Here is a 19146-nt window from a genome sequence, read left to right on the forward strand (position 1 = left end):
AATAACTGCCATAAGAATGACTGTGTATCAGTCACGTTTCATTTTTACAACAGCAGTTTGAGCTGGTTAATGACAGAAACGACAGAATTCATAACGCATAGTTCTTGTTTCTTATAGTGTGAATTTTTAAAGTGAAGGCTGGAGTTTTATTATGAGCAGACACGACTCTTGTGTTCTGTTCAGTGGGTGATGCATGAGAAAAAGTCACAGACAGGTAAGTGAGAGGTTGTTTATTGTTCTCTCTGGACTGGACCAGAGCAAGGCGAATGATATGCAGTAAAAAAAGGCATTGTCAGCCCAAACAGTCATAGTGAAGCATCAATCCACAGGCACTGGGCGTGGAGCATGAGTTTATCAGAGTGTTTGTGTTAATGTAAGACCATACAGTCCAGCTTCTGTGTGGAGTGTGGAAACATCTGTATGAGCGTGTGCGTGAGTTGATGTACATGAGATAGTCACTCTTGTTCTTGGACTGCTCCCTGCAGTTGCTCCTCTGATGCAGAGGGCTCAGTAACTTCAGTTGTAAAACCGTCTTCGTTTATGGTGACCAGTGGGACATTGTCGTTCGCCGGTGCCTGTGTGGGGTCAATGGCGCTCGCACCAGCAGCCGGGGACTCGTCGTGGTTGGAGAATTCATCTTCTGACACAGCATCAGGCTGAGTTCCCCTCTTCACAGTCATGTCCCAGTCCTGGTCTGAAGGCTGAGGTAGACTGGCGATGAGTTCCTAAACACAAACAGTGGACTTCGGGTTACAAATTTTCTATATTTGCTGATTTTTCCATTAAAAGAAGTTGCTGTGTAAACATACCTGCTGTCTCTCCAGATCATTATTCCTCACAGCGCTCAGCAGGCTCTTCGTGAAGCTTGCAAGCTCCTGGTATCTTTGTTTTTGGTTCTCTAGCTCGTGCTCTAAGAACTGTACTTCTTCATGCTGAAAGGATTCAAAACGAAAAGTTAATTCAGAACCTGAGAGATCTTTGTGAGTTACAATGTATTTGCCATTTAGCATCACAAAGATTCTTCAGTGTTGGCACTTCTCCCGTACGGTAGACGAGCACCAACAGTTCAGTTTGAAGAACATAACTGTGAAGAATTATGACAAGTTTATGCTTGATCTGTGTGCGTGTCTCTTCACCTTGAATTCCAGCAGGTTCTGCATTTGCTCTATTTCTGAGGCCACAATTTCACCACCATCATCATCATCGTCGTCTTCTTCTTCTTCTTCGTCCTCATCAATTACTTCGATCTTCTGTTGAAAACAAAGGGATTAGATCCAATTACTTAACACACAGATAATGAAAAAGGGAATAAAATACAATTAGTTTAGTTTATTTGCACATATATATACATATAAAAGACAATAAGAATTAAATTAAGAAATTAAGAATTAAAAAAGATCATTCTCAAAAAAAACTTATTTGTATATATATATATATATATATATATATATATATATATATATATATATATATATATATATATATATATATATATATATATATATATATATATATATATATAAATATAAACTCAAAAACTGAAAAAACAGTGGAATCCAAAAAAGTAGAGATTATGATATGACTAACTGTGCACCCCTAGACTGTTAATGTGTTTTAATATGAACCATGAATAAGCCGTGACAGTGAGCCAACATACACAATATCATTTCATAATTCATTTACACCTGTGCGGTTTCCTACTGTGATGTCATATTTGGTTGATGACGCACAGCTGCTACAGTCTTGTTGCTACAAGCTAATACTGTATGAGATTATATGCTTAAAAGTAGAATGAATGAGCTCCAATACATTTTTATTACATTTGGGCAGAGGCTGCATTTAATGAGGCTGTGCTGTAATATCAGAGAAATAATGAAGTACCACATTATTGGCCAGTGGAGCAGCAGTGGTCACATCTGTTCCATCTTCTCCGTCTCTGTGTTGTGAGTCGATGGTGCCATCTAGGAGAGAGAACACCGCATTAATACTGAGACACGCGGCTTATACAGAGGTAGGTGTTGGTGTGTCTGTGTAGTATGTGTCGCCTCACCTTCTGACAGGCACACAGATCCCCCATCATTCAAGTCATCTCCGAGGTCAGGCGTTCTGAGCCGCTCCTCGTCAGGGCTAAGCGCCACCGGAGATTCGTTTCCTGGGGATGAGGTTGTGAATACAGCAGGCCCACCTTTAGGTGGAGGGATTTCAATACCCATCAGACGGTACTTCCTCCGTCTGTTACTGATCCATGTCTGAGAGACAGAGAGAGAGAGTGTGTCACAGCCGTGGACAAAAAACTATTATATTATTACAACTATAATTCGAGGATATCAGCAGATTTTTCAGGAGTGTGATGAATGTGAAGGTAAGCTTGAATACAAACTGTACTGTTTTATTTAAGAATAACATGATTCATTTTGGATCCCTGTCGGAAAATTCTGTTTTTTATTAATTTAATACAGAAAAGTTAGATGGTGAACAGCATCACTCACATCAGAGGGATTAAAATGCTAAACAGTAATTTACCTATTACCATACAGCCTGTCACCAATGACTACCTGATGTATCACATTAAGACTCATCTAAATTAGTTTTAAGCAGTTGTTTAGGTAGCAGTAGTAATGATTTAAAGATGATCCTAATACTGTATCTCTCTGTAGGCAACGATTTTTTCTCCCTCGCAGTAAATATCCTAGCGAGTGAGATGGCAGCGGGTCATGTGTGTGTCAGGACTGAGAGACTATATTTAGTCCATCAGCATTCCTACCGTGGCCCTGATATAGAACTGCGTGACTTTTCCACAACTTTGTGTAAGTACGTTAGAAAACTTCTATGACCTAGAAAAGTTCTTCCTTCTTGTTTTCCTTCAGCACAAAAGTTGAGAAAAGTCAAATGGTCTTGTTTTCTCTAAATGTCACAGACTTGTCAGCAGACAATGTGAGATAAGGCTAAAAACGTTCTCAGTCTACAAAACATCTCTCTTGTTTCAATGATGCTGCAGAAATTCGATGCCCAGAGGGAACCCATACTTTAGATTTCTCTATAATTCTTTTTACACTGTGAGGTAATTTCAACCCTGTGGAGTTGGTTACCTTGACTATTTCAGTGTCTACATTGAGCTGGTTTGCTGCAGCAGTGATCTTTTCCCTGCAGACTGAGCCCAGGCTGGTCATGCCTCGGTCCCAGTAACGCTTCAGTTGAATGAGGTCCCCGTCACTGAACTGGGTCCGATCCTGCAGCTGAACACATGACACACACGCTGATTTGTAATAAGTGTGTAATAACCACACAGTAAACCTAGTACCTTCAGTTGTTCTCCTATTCTATACATGTAAAATCTTGCAATTGGCTTCACAAAACAGTACTCACTGTTCTCTTTCTGGAGTTGCTGATAACCCAGGGGGCAGCACACACACCGATCGAAGTCTGCAAACAAAGACAGACACATTTAGGTTAAGTCTTTCTATTCACTTTTAGAGACCACAGCAGAAACACTAGAACACCACCTACCTGTGAGCTGGATTCCCCTGTGAGTGAGGTCTGTGCTGTGAGGGAGTAGCTGCCCTGAAGAGCTGTGTTGCCGTGAAGCAGTGCGGTTTTGGAGCTAGTCATAGGAGGTGTGTGGCTTCCGCTCACCACAGACGGCTCAGACGGTGACGTCTGCTCCCTGTTGATGTGAGTCTGAGCGGCCATATTTGCCAATTCCTCTTCCCTTTGCCACTCATCTTCTTCGTCTGCAGTTTCCATGGCGATGGAGAAGTTATGACTGGTGTCCAGAGGATGGGGCACCGGCCTATGACTCTCTTGAAGTTTCCGAATAGACGCGAGTTCAGGCCCAAGTCTGTCCCCCTTGACTTTTTCTGACAAGGTGAAGACTTGCTGGATACGAGGTGTCAGGTCAGAGGCAGGACTGGAGTTTCGGACTGGGAGGGAGACCCGAGTCTTCTGTGGGGCAGGTGGTTGAGGTTGGGGATTAGAGTGAGGTCTGGGCTGAGTCTGGGACTGGGAGGAAGAGGACCAAGGGCGATTTTGCGCTGTACCATACTGCCTAGTCCAGCTGTGAGGTACCACCCCTGCTCCGGCACTTACCCCCGCCTCCCCAAGGGACAGACTCCCCTTCCTGACTGCAGTGTAGACTAAAGGCCCTGAGGCAGATGTGAGGGATGGCGGGTTCTGAGAGAGTGACACCAGCTTGGAGTGTAGAGGTGAGGAGCTGGAGCTGTTTCTGCTCTGCAGGGCCTGGTTGATCAGTGATGAGGAGGATGGGTGCGCTGAAAGCTCAGAGTCTGACTGAGATGGCGGGGCTGCGGGTTTCGGTCGGGAGCGAGGGACGGAGTTGAGAGAGTAGATCCCGGTCAGTATGACGTCATTGTTGTTGTTGTTGCTGTTGCTCCCACTGCTGAGGGGGGAGGAAGAGGAAGGGGAGGAGGATGACGACGAGAAAGAAGGGAAGGAAGACGACGGAGGGAGGAGGTGCACACGATTCTGGATGTTCCGCGCCGCGGTCATTTCAGCGGGGAGCATTGCCCCTGCCGCCAGGCCATGATTGGACAGAGCACCTCCGGCTAATGAGTGATTGGACAGTAGTCCCCCGGCGAGGCCATGACTGGATAAGGAATGAGACATGCCTCCATTCTGCTCTACCTTGGAGGCGAGCTTACGTCTTTTGTTGCCAACCCATGTCTGCGGGGAGAAGAACAATCAGCTCGGTAATGTCACTTAAAAAACATTCTGCAAAAACGCTAGAGGGACTAATTCAGCAAAGTGAGGATAATGATTCATGACTCTGTACGAGATGAAGGGAAAAAACCACAGACTCCAGACTCCTCCGTCTCAATTACTTACCCTGGACACTGCTGCATAACAAGGGTTTCCCTCGTTAGAAACACATTGGTGCAACACAAATCCATCACACACACACACACATAAGCACATTTTATGGGCCTACCCGGACAACGCTGAAGTCCAGTTTGGCCTCCTGAGCACATTGCAGTATTAGCTGGAAGCAAGCTTTGCTCTGATTGGTCATCCCATTATCGTAGTAACGTTCCAGGATCCTCTGCTGTTCAGCTGTAAACACTGACCGCAGGTTCATCTGAGAGACAACCACAAAGATAACCCCCCCAAAAAAATTACAATGAGATCAGAGGTCACAAGAGTTCACGGACAGATAACAGCAGATGATTGCGTAAAAGTGATAGCTTTCACTTTAAACTGATAAGTTCATAACACTTGCGCAATTTCCTTTCTTCGCCTCATACACTATAATAAGATTTTGTAGACAACAGGCCTTTTTCTCAGCAGACATTCTGACTTGTCATTGCAAGAAAAACACGTAAGCAATACTTGTGCTTTTTTTTAGATGCAAGTAATCAATTTGTACAAAAACACGTCATCTCTTTAACTCATATTGGAATGCAGATCTTGATATACTCACAGTCTGCAGGCCTCGCCTTTGTGGCCACGCATCCATTCTGCTACTGGAGGGGAACGGGGCGGCCATGCAGCTCACAGCAAAACCTCCATATTTCTAGGTTAGCGCACTTTTGATTGTACTCATCCTGTCTCAGTGCACCTGGCACACTGCTGGGTAATGTGGCTGCGGAGAAACCAAAGCAGACAAGACTATATTTAAGAGTGTACAAGTGAATAAAAAGAGTGTGCAACACATCATTCAAGCCATCTCGTCATGAGCACAATTCTACACTAAAAACAATAGCAGACTTCTCTAGATCAGAACTAAGACGCTCAATAATTAAGTTTCGTCATATGGCACACAAATGGTCAACATTTTGTCATGTAATATTAATTAGGGATGCAACAATCCGACTTTTTCAGTCCTGAAACCGATAGCTGGGTTTTGGTTTCGGCGGATACCGAGTAGTCATCAGGCTTGACTTCAACATTGCTTTCATATCTCTGCAAAACAAAATGTAACAAATAAATACATATAAATTTACTGAATTGTTATTTATTAAAAAATAATAGTATCCAATACTTGATCCAGCTATTTGAGTCAGTATTGGACCAATTTCCGATATCAGTTTCCGTGCATCTCTAGTATTAGTTAATGTGAAGCTGGAAAATACAACAAACTGGTGGCTAAAACTGTTATAAACTATGACAAAGCTGCTGTGTGCCACGATTACAAATGTTGTGCCTAATCAAGCAGTGTTATGTTAATCACATAAAACTGTTTAAATAAGTTGTATAAGTTGCAATAAGGAGATTTATGTTAATTACAACTTATATCTGACTTTGTGGCAATATTAAAGCCTTGTATTACTAGTAACAATCACTGATGTAATGCTATTAAGTAGTCGACAGAGGATTTTTCAGTTTCTTTTAATATGGAAATATTCAAAAAGAAAGATAACATAACAGATTTCCTCAAAAAGACAAAACTAAATTTCCTTTAACATGATAAACAATACAGACAAAGTGACACTCAAACTTTAATAACTTATTCTTTTTACTCATTCAGAGTCAGTGTGACATAAATTGTGGATATTGGAGCAAAACATGATGAATAAGTCATTCAAATACATTGCTGACCTGTATTATGTCAGTACATAGTTAGTGACCGGAACAACAAGCAGCCCTGATGTAACGTTTAGATTTACAGAGAGCTTAAAACTGTTGTGACGAAGTTTGAAAAGGGCTTTTGATAAAAGCAGAAAATGTCACATACGGGAATGTTGTGCGACCAATAAGCATCCAGCAGGGTTGTATTGGCAGGCTGACTGCGCATGGCCACAGTCAATATGGAAACATTACGGAGAGAATTAGCAAACAAAATTGTGTCAGATTATTACGCCACCAGGCAAACAGCCCGGCGGGGGATTGAGAAACACAAACACAGCACAGGAAGCACATGCCATAACTTTACGACCGAGAGCCACACGGTAAACAAACCGGGTAAGCGCCGCATCGCCACCACGGCCAACACAGACTGCTCATGTTAGCTTGCAGGCCCGAGCGGCCATATCCGAGCCAGCCAGCGTCAGGTAGCGTTAGCTTAGCATAGCTTTCCCCCGTGGAGAGCTGCAGCTCAACTTTTCCTCCAAATGTGTGATTTCCAGACCCGGGCATGGTCATGCTCGCTGAGCCGGGTTGCGAGCAGAGACGCACAAACACGGGTCCGGATAGCCCCGAAACCACAACTAGAATCACTTTCCTACTCACCATTTTTGATGCCAAAATCAGACGGTAGGCTCAAATTCAGCAGATTTCTTCAGCAGTCAGTCCTCTTTGCTAGACAATGAAATCAAAACGTCCGATCATCAATTCTAATCATGATTGTGACGTGTCTGCAGACAGGAGCCAATGGGAGCTCAAGATCATCGCTGGAGAGGGTGAAAACTGAGCAGGGTGGTCCCGCCCACCGGTGACTGTTCAGAGGGCTGCTGGAGGAGGGAGGTCACAGGCATGCAACAAAGTCAAACAGGCCCTTCAGGCTACCGTGATCCCCTTTTTGCTGGATTACCTAAAAAAGTCTGTAAGAAAATGCAGCTAGTTCAGAAAGCTGCTGCTAAAGTCTTGCCTAAAATAAAGAAAATGGATCACATGACCCCACTGCTGAAGACACGGCACTGGTTATCTGTGTGTTTCAGAAATGATTTTAAAGTTATTTTACTTGTTTTTAAAGCTTCAACCCTCATCCTACAGACATATTTAACATGCAAGGACCACCCACTGGGGTCCCATGGGACCCCAAGAATAAACTACTGTAAGAAACAACCATCATAGCAAAATGTTGAATTATTTCTTCTCAAAACATTGTTAGTAATGTAATTAATGTCATCTGAAAAAAATTTTTTTTTTAGGAAAGTTACAGTTTACTTGCATATTGTGTAAAAGGAAAATATATACTTTTCGTTAATTCAAATTGCAGCTCTTATCCCAAGTACAATCTTTCTACAAAGCCCTCAAGCCCCCTGACAGTGTGTGATACTTTAAATTAGGACCCACGGCAAACATGAACTCAATAAATAAACAAATAGTTCCATCTATTAAAACTGTATAGGTGAAACAGGGTCCCCCAGTACCCCAATATGTTCGTATTTTTAAGTAAAACAGAAATGGAAAACAATGATATTAAGTCATCAGGAACAAATTGATTGACAAAGTCATGAAAAATTGGAACGCTGGAATGAAGCATCCGTGAAATATGACTAAAAGTGAACCTCTGGGGTCTGTGGGAGTCAGTAGGATTAAGGTTAAATAACCTCACTCCTCCTAACATCAGAGAGCTTTCATTTTATGTTCCAGCCAGATCACTGAGGTCCTCCACCACTTCTCTTTTAAATGTTCCTTATGCGTCCCATAAAAGTAGCGATGAGGCTGCCTTCTGTTTTTATGGAGCACACTGCCTCTGAATATTAACGTGGAAAGCTCTCTGTGTTTTTAAAAGGAAATGAAAGATCTATCGTTTTAATCTGGGTTTTAATTTCCAGTAATGTTATAGCCTTAGTTTTAAAGTTTTAATCATTGGATGTTATTTTAATCCCTGATGTTTATTTTATTTTATTGGCTTTTATTTATTTATTTTCAACATTTTATTGTTATGTTGTTGTAATTTTCAGTCTTGCAAAATTGTATTTATTGTTGTCTATGTTTGTTTTTATTTTTTCTCTGTTTTATAATCTTGCTATGTGAAGCACTTTGGGCTGCATGTTTGTATGAAAGCTGCTATGTAAATAAAGTTGAGTTGATATATCCTTTAAATGGCTTCACAGCTTTTATCCAACTAATCAGTATTTGCAGAAACTCAATAAAAGACACTGATGTAAGTTGTTCCTTTTGTTTGGAGCTCAGAGAAACGCTGCTACATTTATTCTGGTCTTTGGCCTGCATACAAAACAACTGTGGGGTAAATAGTCAAGATTTATTGCTGATCGTATCTACCCTCACTTTTTATTACTTTGGAAAAATGTATTGTTAAGATTCACTGAAATGACAGGAATCTCTGCTCATGGCTCTGTTTGATTAATTTACTTTATGTTGACCAAATTTTATATTCACAAGTCCAAAGTCTTAAGCAAGAAGACAAACTTTTCAGAGCTGACTGTCCATATCAAACAATGCATTTCTTCAATATCTGAATGTGTAAATAAAAAAGCTGTTAAAATGTATAACCACTGTAAGCATTACATTATATTTATTTAACTTAATTAAATGTAAATTATTTTTATTATAGTCCCCCTGACATGTTTGTGTGTGTGTTAGACTCAAGTTATATACACAAGATGCTGTAAACTTGTTGTATACGTGTTTCAATAAAGCTGTTTATAAATTTTTTTTTAAAAAGGTGACAGACGTGGAAGCTCCACAAACTTGTTTCCTCATCACCTGAACATGTCAAAGTATCCTCTCAAGTGTTTTTGCAGTGGTCTGCCCCTGAAAGTATATTACAATGCAATACAACACATTACATTACAATACAATACAATACAATACAATACAATACAATACAATACAAACAACTTTATTAATCCCATCCCTTGTTTGGAGCAGCTTGTTGTACACACCAGAATCAGGTTTATTGCCAAGTAGGTTTGCACATACAAGGAATTTGCCTTGTGGTTGTTGTGCATAAATATGTAAAAAAAAAAAAAAAAAAAACCCAAAATTAAGTAACCCTACATATAAACTGTTCTAAACTATGACAAAGCCATGAATTACACATGTTAAGCCTTGTGTATACACTGTATCTATCTATCTATCTATCTATCTATCTATCTATCTATCTATAAATAGATAGATAGATAGATAGATAGATAGATATAGATATAGATATAGATATATATATGTCTAGAATACACCTCTTGGTGCTACTTGGACACATCATTAGTGACTTACATTGTAAACCTTATTCAACCTGCTTTGGCAATACTGTATTTAACTATTTGAATTGTATTACTTCTTATCTTGTTCTAACTACATTTACATATTAACATACTGACTACATTTATATGTATTACTCTCTATTTCTATACAGATATTCATCCTAAAATAGGCTGCAACTATATATACAATATACTGCACCTTTAGCAATTAAGACTGAGTAGCTGACTTTCAATACTCACCCCCTTATTACAGCCTAATAGCTTATTGGCATTTCTGCTGCAGTATGGCTAATGACAGACAGAGGCTAAGAGCATGTATGAGGAATAGGCAACAGTAATCTAAACCATTAGATAAATGGAGCTATAAATGTTTTCTTCTCTGAAACCGGATGAAACAAACATTGACCCTTACAAGGTACCCTGCCAATAACATAAACACAAGCACTGACTGCCAAATATGTTTTCATTTGCAGGACTTCTCAAGTCCTTATTGTTGCTTTGTAGAGCAGCTATCTGTTTGAGGGTTTGCAAAAGATCTGCATGTCTTCTTGCACTTTAAAACAAGTGATTTTTGTACTGTCACTTCTATATATTCAATGAAGATGCTTCATCTGTAACCACAGCGTGTGTCGTGATCTCTTCCTACTGGGTGTTTGTGTGTGTGTGTTAAATGAGCTATTTAGATTAAAATACACATTCCTAGAGTATAAAAACCACTTGTACATGTCTTCGCTGATAGCACATCATGCTCAGTAATGGTGATGATTGTTGTTTTCCATTCAGGTAGTTGATTAATCAATTAGTTGATCGACATAAAAATAATTGGCAACTATTTTGATGATTGATAAATCGTTTTGAGTCATTTTTAAGAAAAAATTGCATAATTCTCTTTTCTGCATTTTATACTGTACATGAAAAAATATATTTAGATAGGCCTATTATGTATTCTGGTTTCTTTAGTCTTCTATGATAATAACCTGAATATCTTACAGCTGTTGGTCGGGACAAAAAACATTTGTAAGTTGCACGTTGGGCTTTGCGAAATCGACATTTTTCACCATGTTCTGACATTTTATACACCAAACAACTAATCAATTAATCGAGAAAATAATCAACAGATTAATCGATAATGAAAATAAGTTAGTTAGTTGCAGCCCTGAAGACATCTGTCTGTCTATCTACCTGTGTCAGCTACGTAACTACAGGCCTATAGGCACGTGGCATATTTACCTGCTATACTTTCCTCACCTCCCTATGTATAAAGTGGTCCTTATATGAGACGTGGTGCTGTGTGTGTGTGTGTGTGTGTGTGTGTGGAGGAGGGGTTACTGCCTTAATCCATGACGTCACCTGTGTCCCAGGTGCGCAGCAGGGGGCGCTGTTCCTCACAGCTGAGCTCAGGCACACACCAGCAGCGCCTGACAACTGATGCTGATCTTCTCATCCATAGATGGTGAGTTTAAAAAAAAAACAGCTGATATATAAGCCCACCTCTCCTTGTGAATATAGCACGTGCTGCACATAGGAACAAATAACATGTGGGCAACAACACATTTTCGGTATAGGCAAAGATTAATGATGACAACAATGGCTTAATTTACTCTGAGTAAATACATACAATAAAAAATACAATTTCTGTAATATTCATATATGTACCTACAGTGCGTTACTCAATAGTGAGTTTTTAGTGGCCCTGATATAGCCTATTATTTATTGTGGTGTATTTAAAATGATATACAATTCAATTTAAGTTATTTTTGCATAAATCCTTGTATGCATGTGTGCATGTGTGTGTAAGGCAGCGAGGGAGGGAGACATGGAGAGATCCTCCCTATATGGTGTGCGTTGCACCATTCCCTGGTCTGTATTATGAGTGGTGGCCCTTGTGATGCTGCAGCGAGGCGGGCGGGAGGAAAAGAGGAGAGGGGAGGGGTCGCTCCATCCCCTCGCGCCCACCGAATCCACTTCTCACAGCGCGCGGGCTGCTGGCGGGAAGGCACGAGGAAAAGAGAGAGAGAGAGGAGAGAGAGTGAGAGCGACAGAGAGGAGGGAGGGAGGCAGGCAGAGAGCGTGTGTGTGCGTGTCTCTGTGTGTGCGCGTGGATTGCACCACCGCATCCCGTTCACCGTTTCTGCAGGCGGCCATGCTCTGATGGAGAGAATAAAACTGACAACCCTTTCTTTTTTCTCAGATTTACCCACCGCCGTGTCATTCCAGATGTGACTGACAAGTCGTTTTATGTCGCCCGCATTGAGTCCTGTGCCGTTAATCTCGGAGAGACTGTGACACCATGGCTTTGGTTATGGAACCTATAAGTAAATGGACACCAAAGCAAGTGCTGGACTGGATGAAAGGTAATGTTGGATCCCTTCTTCTTTGCATCAGGCTGATAATGTTCATGCTGCTTGTGGTTTAGAATGAGGAGGAGGATGGTGGTGGTGGTGGTGGGGGTGACGGTGAGCAGCGGAGGGCCACACTTTGTGCATGTGTATTCTCCTGATCCAAACCTGCAGGCGGACGTGTGATTTTGACCGCTGTAACTGACCACTATGAGACTGGTTAAAGTCACCAAAGTGGAGTAAATGCGTTTGAGCCGGTGCAATGAGATGGATGTCCCCAAGAAGCAGGGAGTGGAGGCTCAGCATTCTGTCATCTCGCTTGCTTGAGAGCGCACCCCTCGCAAGCCAAGCCTATAGGCTGCTGCTGCTGCTGCTGCTGCTGACTCCATCAGCACCAGCATCAGCAGAATACCTCTCATCAATGAATGTGGAAGATCTGTCATCATGCTCTTTGACTCACTGACACATGCTGTAAGCCCATATCACCACTCACCCTGAGAGAGTGTGTGTCTATGTGCATGTACGCGCGCGTGTGTATGATTAATGTAGTTAGCTGCATGCACCCCCCCCCCCCCCCCCTCCCCCCTAACCCCCCTTCTCCAATGCCAGCCGTACAGTCAGATTCAGCACCGTGGACAGCGCAATGCCGCCTGCCATATAAGGCAAACGCACCGATCACACTCACTTGTTTTTGGTTGCTCGTTTTGCTGGCAAGAGATGCGTCCCTTCAAACAGACAGAATGAATGAGTAATCACTACTCGTGTGTGTGTGTGTGTGTGTGTGTGTGTGTGTGTGTGTGTGTGTGTGTGTGTGTGTGTGTGTGTGTGATGGAGGGGTGGTTGAAGCTGTTCTCACACACTCCGGGAGCTGTGAGAGAAACTGTGGTAGGCCTATTGACAGACAATGGAAATGGGGAGGAGGGGGTGTGGGTGAGTGTGTGTGTGTGTGTTGGGGGTGGAGGTGTGGGGGGTGTCCGCAATCCCTATACTTAGGAGAATCACTACTTGTGTGACCACCCGGTGTGATATTCCTAGATGCTTGAGTGCATTAATGACACTGATCAAACGTAGTGTTTTAATCAACAGATTTCCTAAAACTACATATTCCTACATGTGTTTTAAGGCCACTTAAATTCATTTGCATTTATGTTAACGCACTAATCTCAGAGATTAGAAGTCAAGGTGGCTGATAGACCCTCAGGGGACACAGTAGAGGAGTATTTGGGATGCTTACGGTGACGTCCCTGGTTTTATAATTGCTCTCCTCAGCCACAGCATCCTCTGATCTGTGGAGTAGGAAGAAGCTCTGCCGCTGCATCCTTCATTAAGAGACACTGAGTTGAAATTTGATTGAAGGTTTCATTGGTATCGGTCCAAATGTGGTTAGAGTTTTGCAACATGGAAATGCAATTGTGGTTTACTTTTTTGATGCCAACTGAGTTATTGACTAAAGCATGAGACTTTGCTTGAGCATGACAGTCTCTTCCAGTCAAACGTGGGACAAATAACACTTTCTTGTTGTGTAAAAGGTTCTAGTGACACCAGTGTACGCTGCTAGTATAGGACCAGTAAAGGGAACACTAGTTAAGTTATGAACCAGACAGTCCCAAAAATGCCATGTGCTAAAATACAATCCTGCATGTGCATTCAATCGAAGGTAAATCCACAATTTTCTCCTTCTATTCCAGGAAATTTAAAATTGAACAAATGCCATATATAAAGACGCACACCAGGATGATGATTAAGGTTAAAATCTCGAGCCTTAGCACAAATTTAGACTTTAATAACATAACCACTGGATAAATCCTTTTAGGGCATTCTTGTTTTATCTGCTAACGAGGAACACACACAATTTAATATCAGTCTTTTCAGCTGTTACATTCCTCAATCTACAGCTGTGATTATTATGAAATCACCACAAAGGGACACGACCGTTAGTTACAGTGTAATTTAAAGGTATGTTAATGAGTGTCATGATTCAAACCTATTTGAATATGGAAAAAAGAATGATCATATCTTATTATTTGCCGCACATGCTAAAGATTTAAGAGGTTAAGTAAGTAAGTAAAGACAAAAATGTTCACATTTGCAACAAACTCTTAGGCCCTCTTATACGTGCTGCTTTATGTGTCTCAAAAAGAGTCTTGGCCTCTTCCAGATGAAGAGCTTGTGCTCAGAGATTAATTTTCATAGACACTCGCAAACATCTCGCACTGTTGTCCCCGTTCCTGTGAAGCTCCCTCTCTCTTCCTGCAGGGCTTCAAACATAGACCCTCAGTGGCAGGCTTATGCTAAGATCTTATTTTCTTATGAATAAAGTAGAAGGCGGAAGGCTAGTATTAATCTGCACGCTTACACAGGCTTCACTTTGGCCTCTTTTTCTGGAAGCTCTTCATCTCTCTCACGCTGATCCAAGTAGTGTTGTGCCACTTTTAGGGAGCAGTGACATTGAGACCTCCTTTAGAAGTACTTAAGTGATTTCTCTTGCTTACCATGAGAGAGAAAAGTACTTAAATGTGCAAAGATATAAAACACATGGGTTATCGGAGCAAACATATGTCCTCACCTACATCTTTTAGACAATAGGCCATATAGTTTCTCATTCTTTCATGATAGAGATGCTGTGTCTTTTTGCTTGTACACAATGGATAATTGTAGCAACGTAGGAACACCTTTATTTTATGAGGGAGAGAGAAATGCAACAAAGGCCCCCAGTCAGACCCAAACTGGAGACAGCACAGCCAGTTGACGGTGTCCCAGCCTCCCCTGAATTGTGTGTAGAGCCCACAGAAGTCACAAATACTTCTATACTTCATCATTGATATTATACACAGATATCACAAGATTGTCACAGTTGTTACCCATCAAATGTGAGAGAAGAAATGCTTTATTGAAGGAAAAGTTATTCAATTGAAATTTTCCCTAAAATTTTAAATATTGCTGATCACACACAAATGACAAATTAATTTGATTTGACACAATTTCTTCTTAAGATATTTTCAACAGCAACGTAAGAGTTTTTCCATCTATAAAAAGTGTATCAACAGTCCAACGCATCTTATAATTTCCTTGTTTACATATACATATACATATCAATACATATTTAAATGTATATGTATAAATACATATTTGAACATGTTTTGTCCCTTTAATAGATTTTTTTACTTAAGTAAAAGTATCCATACAAATACTTGATTGCTTGATTAAATAAAAGTGCTGCATTCAAAATGAGCCTTAAGTAAAAGTATGTATCATCAGCAAAATGAAGTGAAAGTAAATATTCTCATCATGCATAATGGAGTGTTATATGATATATATGAGGATATTGATTTTTGCTACTTTATGGTGTTGATGGGTAGTTTAATCTTTAAAACCGTATCATATTTTAGCAGATGTTCATACGTTTTGTATGTAAAATATTAGTCTGTAAAGTGAGTAAAGTTGTGAGTTAAATATAGTGGAGTAAATGGTGTAATATTTTACTCTGAAGTGTAGTGGAGTATAAAGTATAAAGTAAACATAAAATGGAAAGACTTGAGTTAAGAACAAGTACCTTAAAATTGCACTTATGTACAATACTTGAGTAAATATACTTAGTTACTTTCTACCAATTAATTTTGTTCATTGAGGATTTTCTGTATGTAGATTCTTCTGCTGTATTAGCTCTATTTGCCTTCATGTGGGCTGTGTGACATCATCAGCTTGTAAGATAGATTGAATCAGGTCTTGTGACATTCATCAGAGGGACATATTTAGGACTGCACTTTTTAGGAATCCATCCTTCACCAGCACAGAGGAAAAAGATAAAATTACAAGCTTTATCCAAGTCTTTTAGACAGCAGCTCTTTTTCCTCAACAGTCCAGTCCTGTCACATGAATGAATATGGGACATAAAGACGGGATACTCTGCAGTCCTATCGAGAAAACCTGACACAGCTCGCTACCAGGCCAAGCAGACTATACAGGATCTCTCACTGCTGTAGAAGTAAGGACTGCTCAAGCAGCAGAACACTGGTGAGGCTCACAGAAAGATGACTCATCAGCGTTTGTTTTGATTTGAACACCCACACCGGAGGAGTTTCCTCTAAGTGTGTGTGTGTGTGTGTGTGTGTGTGTGTGTGTGTGCGCAAGGGTATGTATCTGCTTGGGTGTGTGCAGACGCAATTGATGTGTAAAGTATGACGTGTACAGATCTGCGCTTCTTGGGGCAACAAAGAAAAACGGACTTCTTCTCTGCTGTCGGTGATGCGCACCTCATAAGATCCGCCTGTGCTTTCAGGTGCACGGTAACGGCAGCCTGCTGATGCATACGTTGACAGGAAAATGAATGAGGAAGTTCACTTTCCTGCGGTAATCTCTCTTTTCCTCTTTGCGTGCTGATGTATTGGAGCTAGAAATCTAAATATAAAGGTGATGTGTGACAGTGCAGGGGACGTTGAATGATCATGAGATGTACAGATTTAGAGAACTTATTAAAGATATTCACATAAAAGTGTGTAGCGGTGGTTCGACATGGACAATGAGAGAAAGTATGGGTTCTACTGTATGTGCCTAACATTACAACACAGGAACAGGAAATGCTTTATTCTAGTGTTGAAATAATCCTCTAGATTATTTGGTTGTTTGAGTCTAATGGGGTGTGCAGGCCCATGTTTACTACCATTCCATACTGTGTCCCCTGATTTAGTCTCCTGCTGACATGGTAAGTAACTGTGTTGGAAGACACGCTTCCCCTGGCTCTGACTGTGTGCTTGTTGTAGTTTCAGTTGCATTAAAGATTAAAGAGTGTGCCTTATTATGGGGAAACACACACACACAAACACACACACACACACACACACAGAGGAAACTCCTCCAGTCCTCCATTTTCGCCCTCGTACGCAGAGGAGATGCATGCACTGCATATGAATGCACACGGATGCATGCACTCAAAGGAAGGCACGTGTTCACTGAAATATATGGTATATATGTATGTATGCACACAGACACACATGCATAGACACAAAAACTCCGGAGCAGGAGCTTTAAGTGGGGCATCGGTAGTCATGGAAACCAGATCGGATCGTGTTGGAGTCACAGCACATGTCATAAGACGGGGAAGCAGCAACACACACAGATGCCCAATCCACATCCTGCATGCCTCTAACACATATCGAGGCGCATATGTATGCGGCACTTGCAAAACACACACACACACACACACCACATTCCCTCCTGTTTTATGGCCCCGAGCAGAGAGAAAGAGAGAGAGAGAGGAGAGCGGGGATACAGATTCAGAAATGGGGAGGCGCGGAGGAAAATGAAAGAAAGGCTGAGGAGCCTAAGATGGGGGAGGAAACATGGGGAGTGCACGAGGGGAAGGGTGGGCATGACGGAGAAAGAGGGGGAGAGCGATGGCAGAGCGGTGCCGAGAATGAGAGATGCAGTGGGCATCATATCAAAGCACCCCACTCTATCCGGCCGCTCAGACAGAGGGGCCTGTGTGTGTGTGTGGATGTTCGTATGTGTTTTACTGGGTCGATTTTGCACCTGTTGTTCCGGGAGCTGCGGTTTTATCACCACATATATTAACGTCAAGCAAAGTTTCACAGCCTGGGGGTCAAGACAGGGACCACACATAGGGCTGCATGATTTACAGATGGGGTTTGGAGATTTCTGGATGTAGGAAGAACTGTATGACATATCTTATGGAAAGTCGGTTGTTGGGTTTACAAGCCAGGAAATGGTGAGAAACCCTGACTTAAAGGCTCAAACTAGATTACAGACTAGATCTAGCATTAGAGGTCTTATCCTATTATAGGATGACTATCTAGCGTTGAGTCTACATTTTAGTATACAGTAGCTGTCAGCACTGGCAAGCTAGTTGCTCTGCTGACACCTGGGTTCACACAAAAGTTCAGAATCATTACAAATCTGTTATTCATTTTTATGGAGCAGCTTAGTGGCATTGTGATTTCATTTGTTTTTGTCTTTAAGGGAGTGATGGCATTATGACACTATACACACTGTATACATGAATAATAATAATAATAATGCAAAAAATAAAGGGAACCAGTTCAAGCAACTACAAAAGATTCCTAGAGGATCGTATTAAGTGTGGCTACACATCCTGGTGTTTCATGTCAAATGTCAAAGCTTTAAGCATCCTGACAGACGGTTCTCATCCTTTATTTCCTCAGTTTGAGGAAAAACTTGCAAATCTTGCTCCACAGTATTTTATGACATGTTTTAATGTTTTATGCTTTATTTTAGGTACTTAATCTGTTTTTCTTAACTATTTGACTGTAATGTACTTTAAACTTAAAGATGCCCTTCAGACATGTTTTAATGTATAAAAACGTATAAAAATATTCTGTCTGGAATAATTTGTGTCTGATATGGGTTTTCCACAAAAATGTGCAGTAGTTAAAAATCTTTAAAATGGCATCTACTTCTTCCTCCTCATTGAAACAGACAGAATATGAATATGCCTTCATGTTGGCTGTGTGATATCATCAGCAGAATATGAATATCCAAATATTTTTCATATCAAAAGTTTAACTGATGGACACAGTCCATTCTCAGTGTACGTGCAGTGTAATGATCCTCAAGTTTTATGTGTAAGTTGCATACTGGACCATGATTAGCTCTGAACTAGTTGTGATGTCACAAATCCTGCTGGTAGGTACACCGCTTAAACTCAGATTTAAGGTGAGCACAGAAAATATTTCCCTCCTCGGTAGATGAAACAGCCTTCTAGTGTCAAACTCTGCACATACATCATTCTGCACAGTGAAGCTCAAACATTCAACTGAAGGAACAAGAAGAAAAACACATTTTCGAGTGGACGGGGACTGTTGACTTGTCTGTCTCATGCTGGGCAGGTAGTGTTCAGTGAGTTTATCCGAGCAGAAAACAGCTTCCTGTTGCAGCTGGAAATGACGGTGATGAGAGTGCTGAGAGGGAAACAAAACAGTTGTGGC

General features: G+C 41.2%; 2 protein-coding genes across 8 annotated transcripts in view; one reads left to right on the plus strand and one right to left on the minus strand.

The window, feature by feature from the left end:
• Positions 1 to 215: 215 nt before the first annotated feature.
• On the minus strand, positions 216 to 7307 carry hdx (highly divergent homeobox). 2 transcript variants are annotated; one of them, XM_042419714.1, is made up of 11 exons: positions 7183 to 7307; positions 5435 to 5596; positions 4946 to 5092; positions 3508 to 4680; positions 3367 to 3423; positions 3090 to 3236; positions 2051 to 2249; positions 1882 to 1961; positions 1137 to 1250; positions 810 to 932; positions 216 to 725 (listed from the first exon to the last, which is right to left on the minus strand). In XM_042419714.1, exons 2-11 carry the CDS (start codon positions 5498 to 5500, stop codon positions 456 to 458), a joined length of 2376 nt encoding a protein of 791 aa, XP_042275648.1. In that variant the 5' UTR covers positions 5501 to 5596; positions 7183 to 7307; the 3' UTR covers positions 216 to 455. The 2 variants fall into 2 exon arrangements, with proteins under 2 accessions (XP_042275648.1, XP_042275649.1); XM_042419715.1 differs by lacking the exon at positions 7183 to 7307 and adding an exon at positions 6913 to 7086.
• Positions 7308 to 11269: 3962 nt separating this feature from the next.
• Positions 11270 to 19146, plus strand: part of si:ch211-26b3.4 (connector enhancer of kinase suppressor of ras 2) — a 60551-nt gene continuing 52674 nt past the window's right edge. For 5 of the 6 annotated variants that reach the window (XM_042419877.1, XM_042419878.1, XM_042419879.1 and 2 more), the window contains exon 1: positions 11919 to 12199. In XM_042419877.1, coding sequence (XP_042275811.1) covers positions 12136 to 12199 — 64 coding nt within the window. In that variant the 5' untranslated portion in view covers positions 11919 to 12135. Of the gene's footprint in view, positions 11299 to 11918; positions 12200 to 19146 lie in introns of those variants that run through there. The other variant, XM_042419875.1, reaches the window with a different exon arrangement.

The sequence above is a fragment of the Thunnus maccoyii genome, chromosome 8 (assembly GCF_910596095.1).
Source record: "Thunnus maccoyii chromosome 8, fThuMac1.1, whole genome shotgun sequence".
NCBI classification, from domain to species: Eukaryota; Metazoa; Chordata; class Actinopteri; order Scombriformes; family Scombridae; genus Thunnus; species Thunnus maccoyii.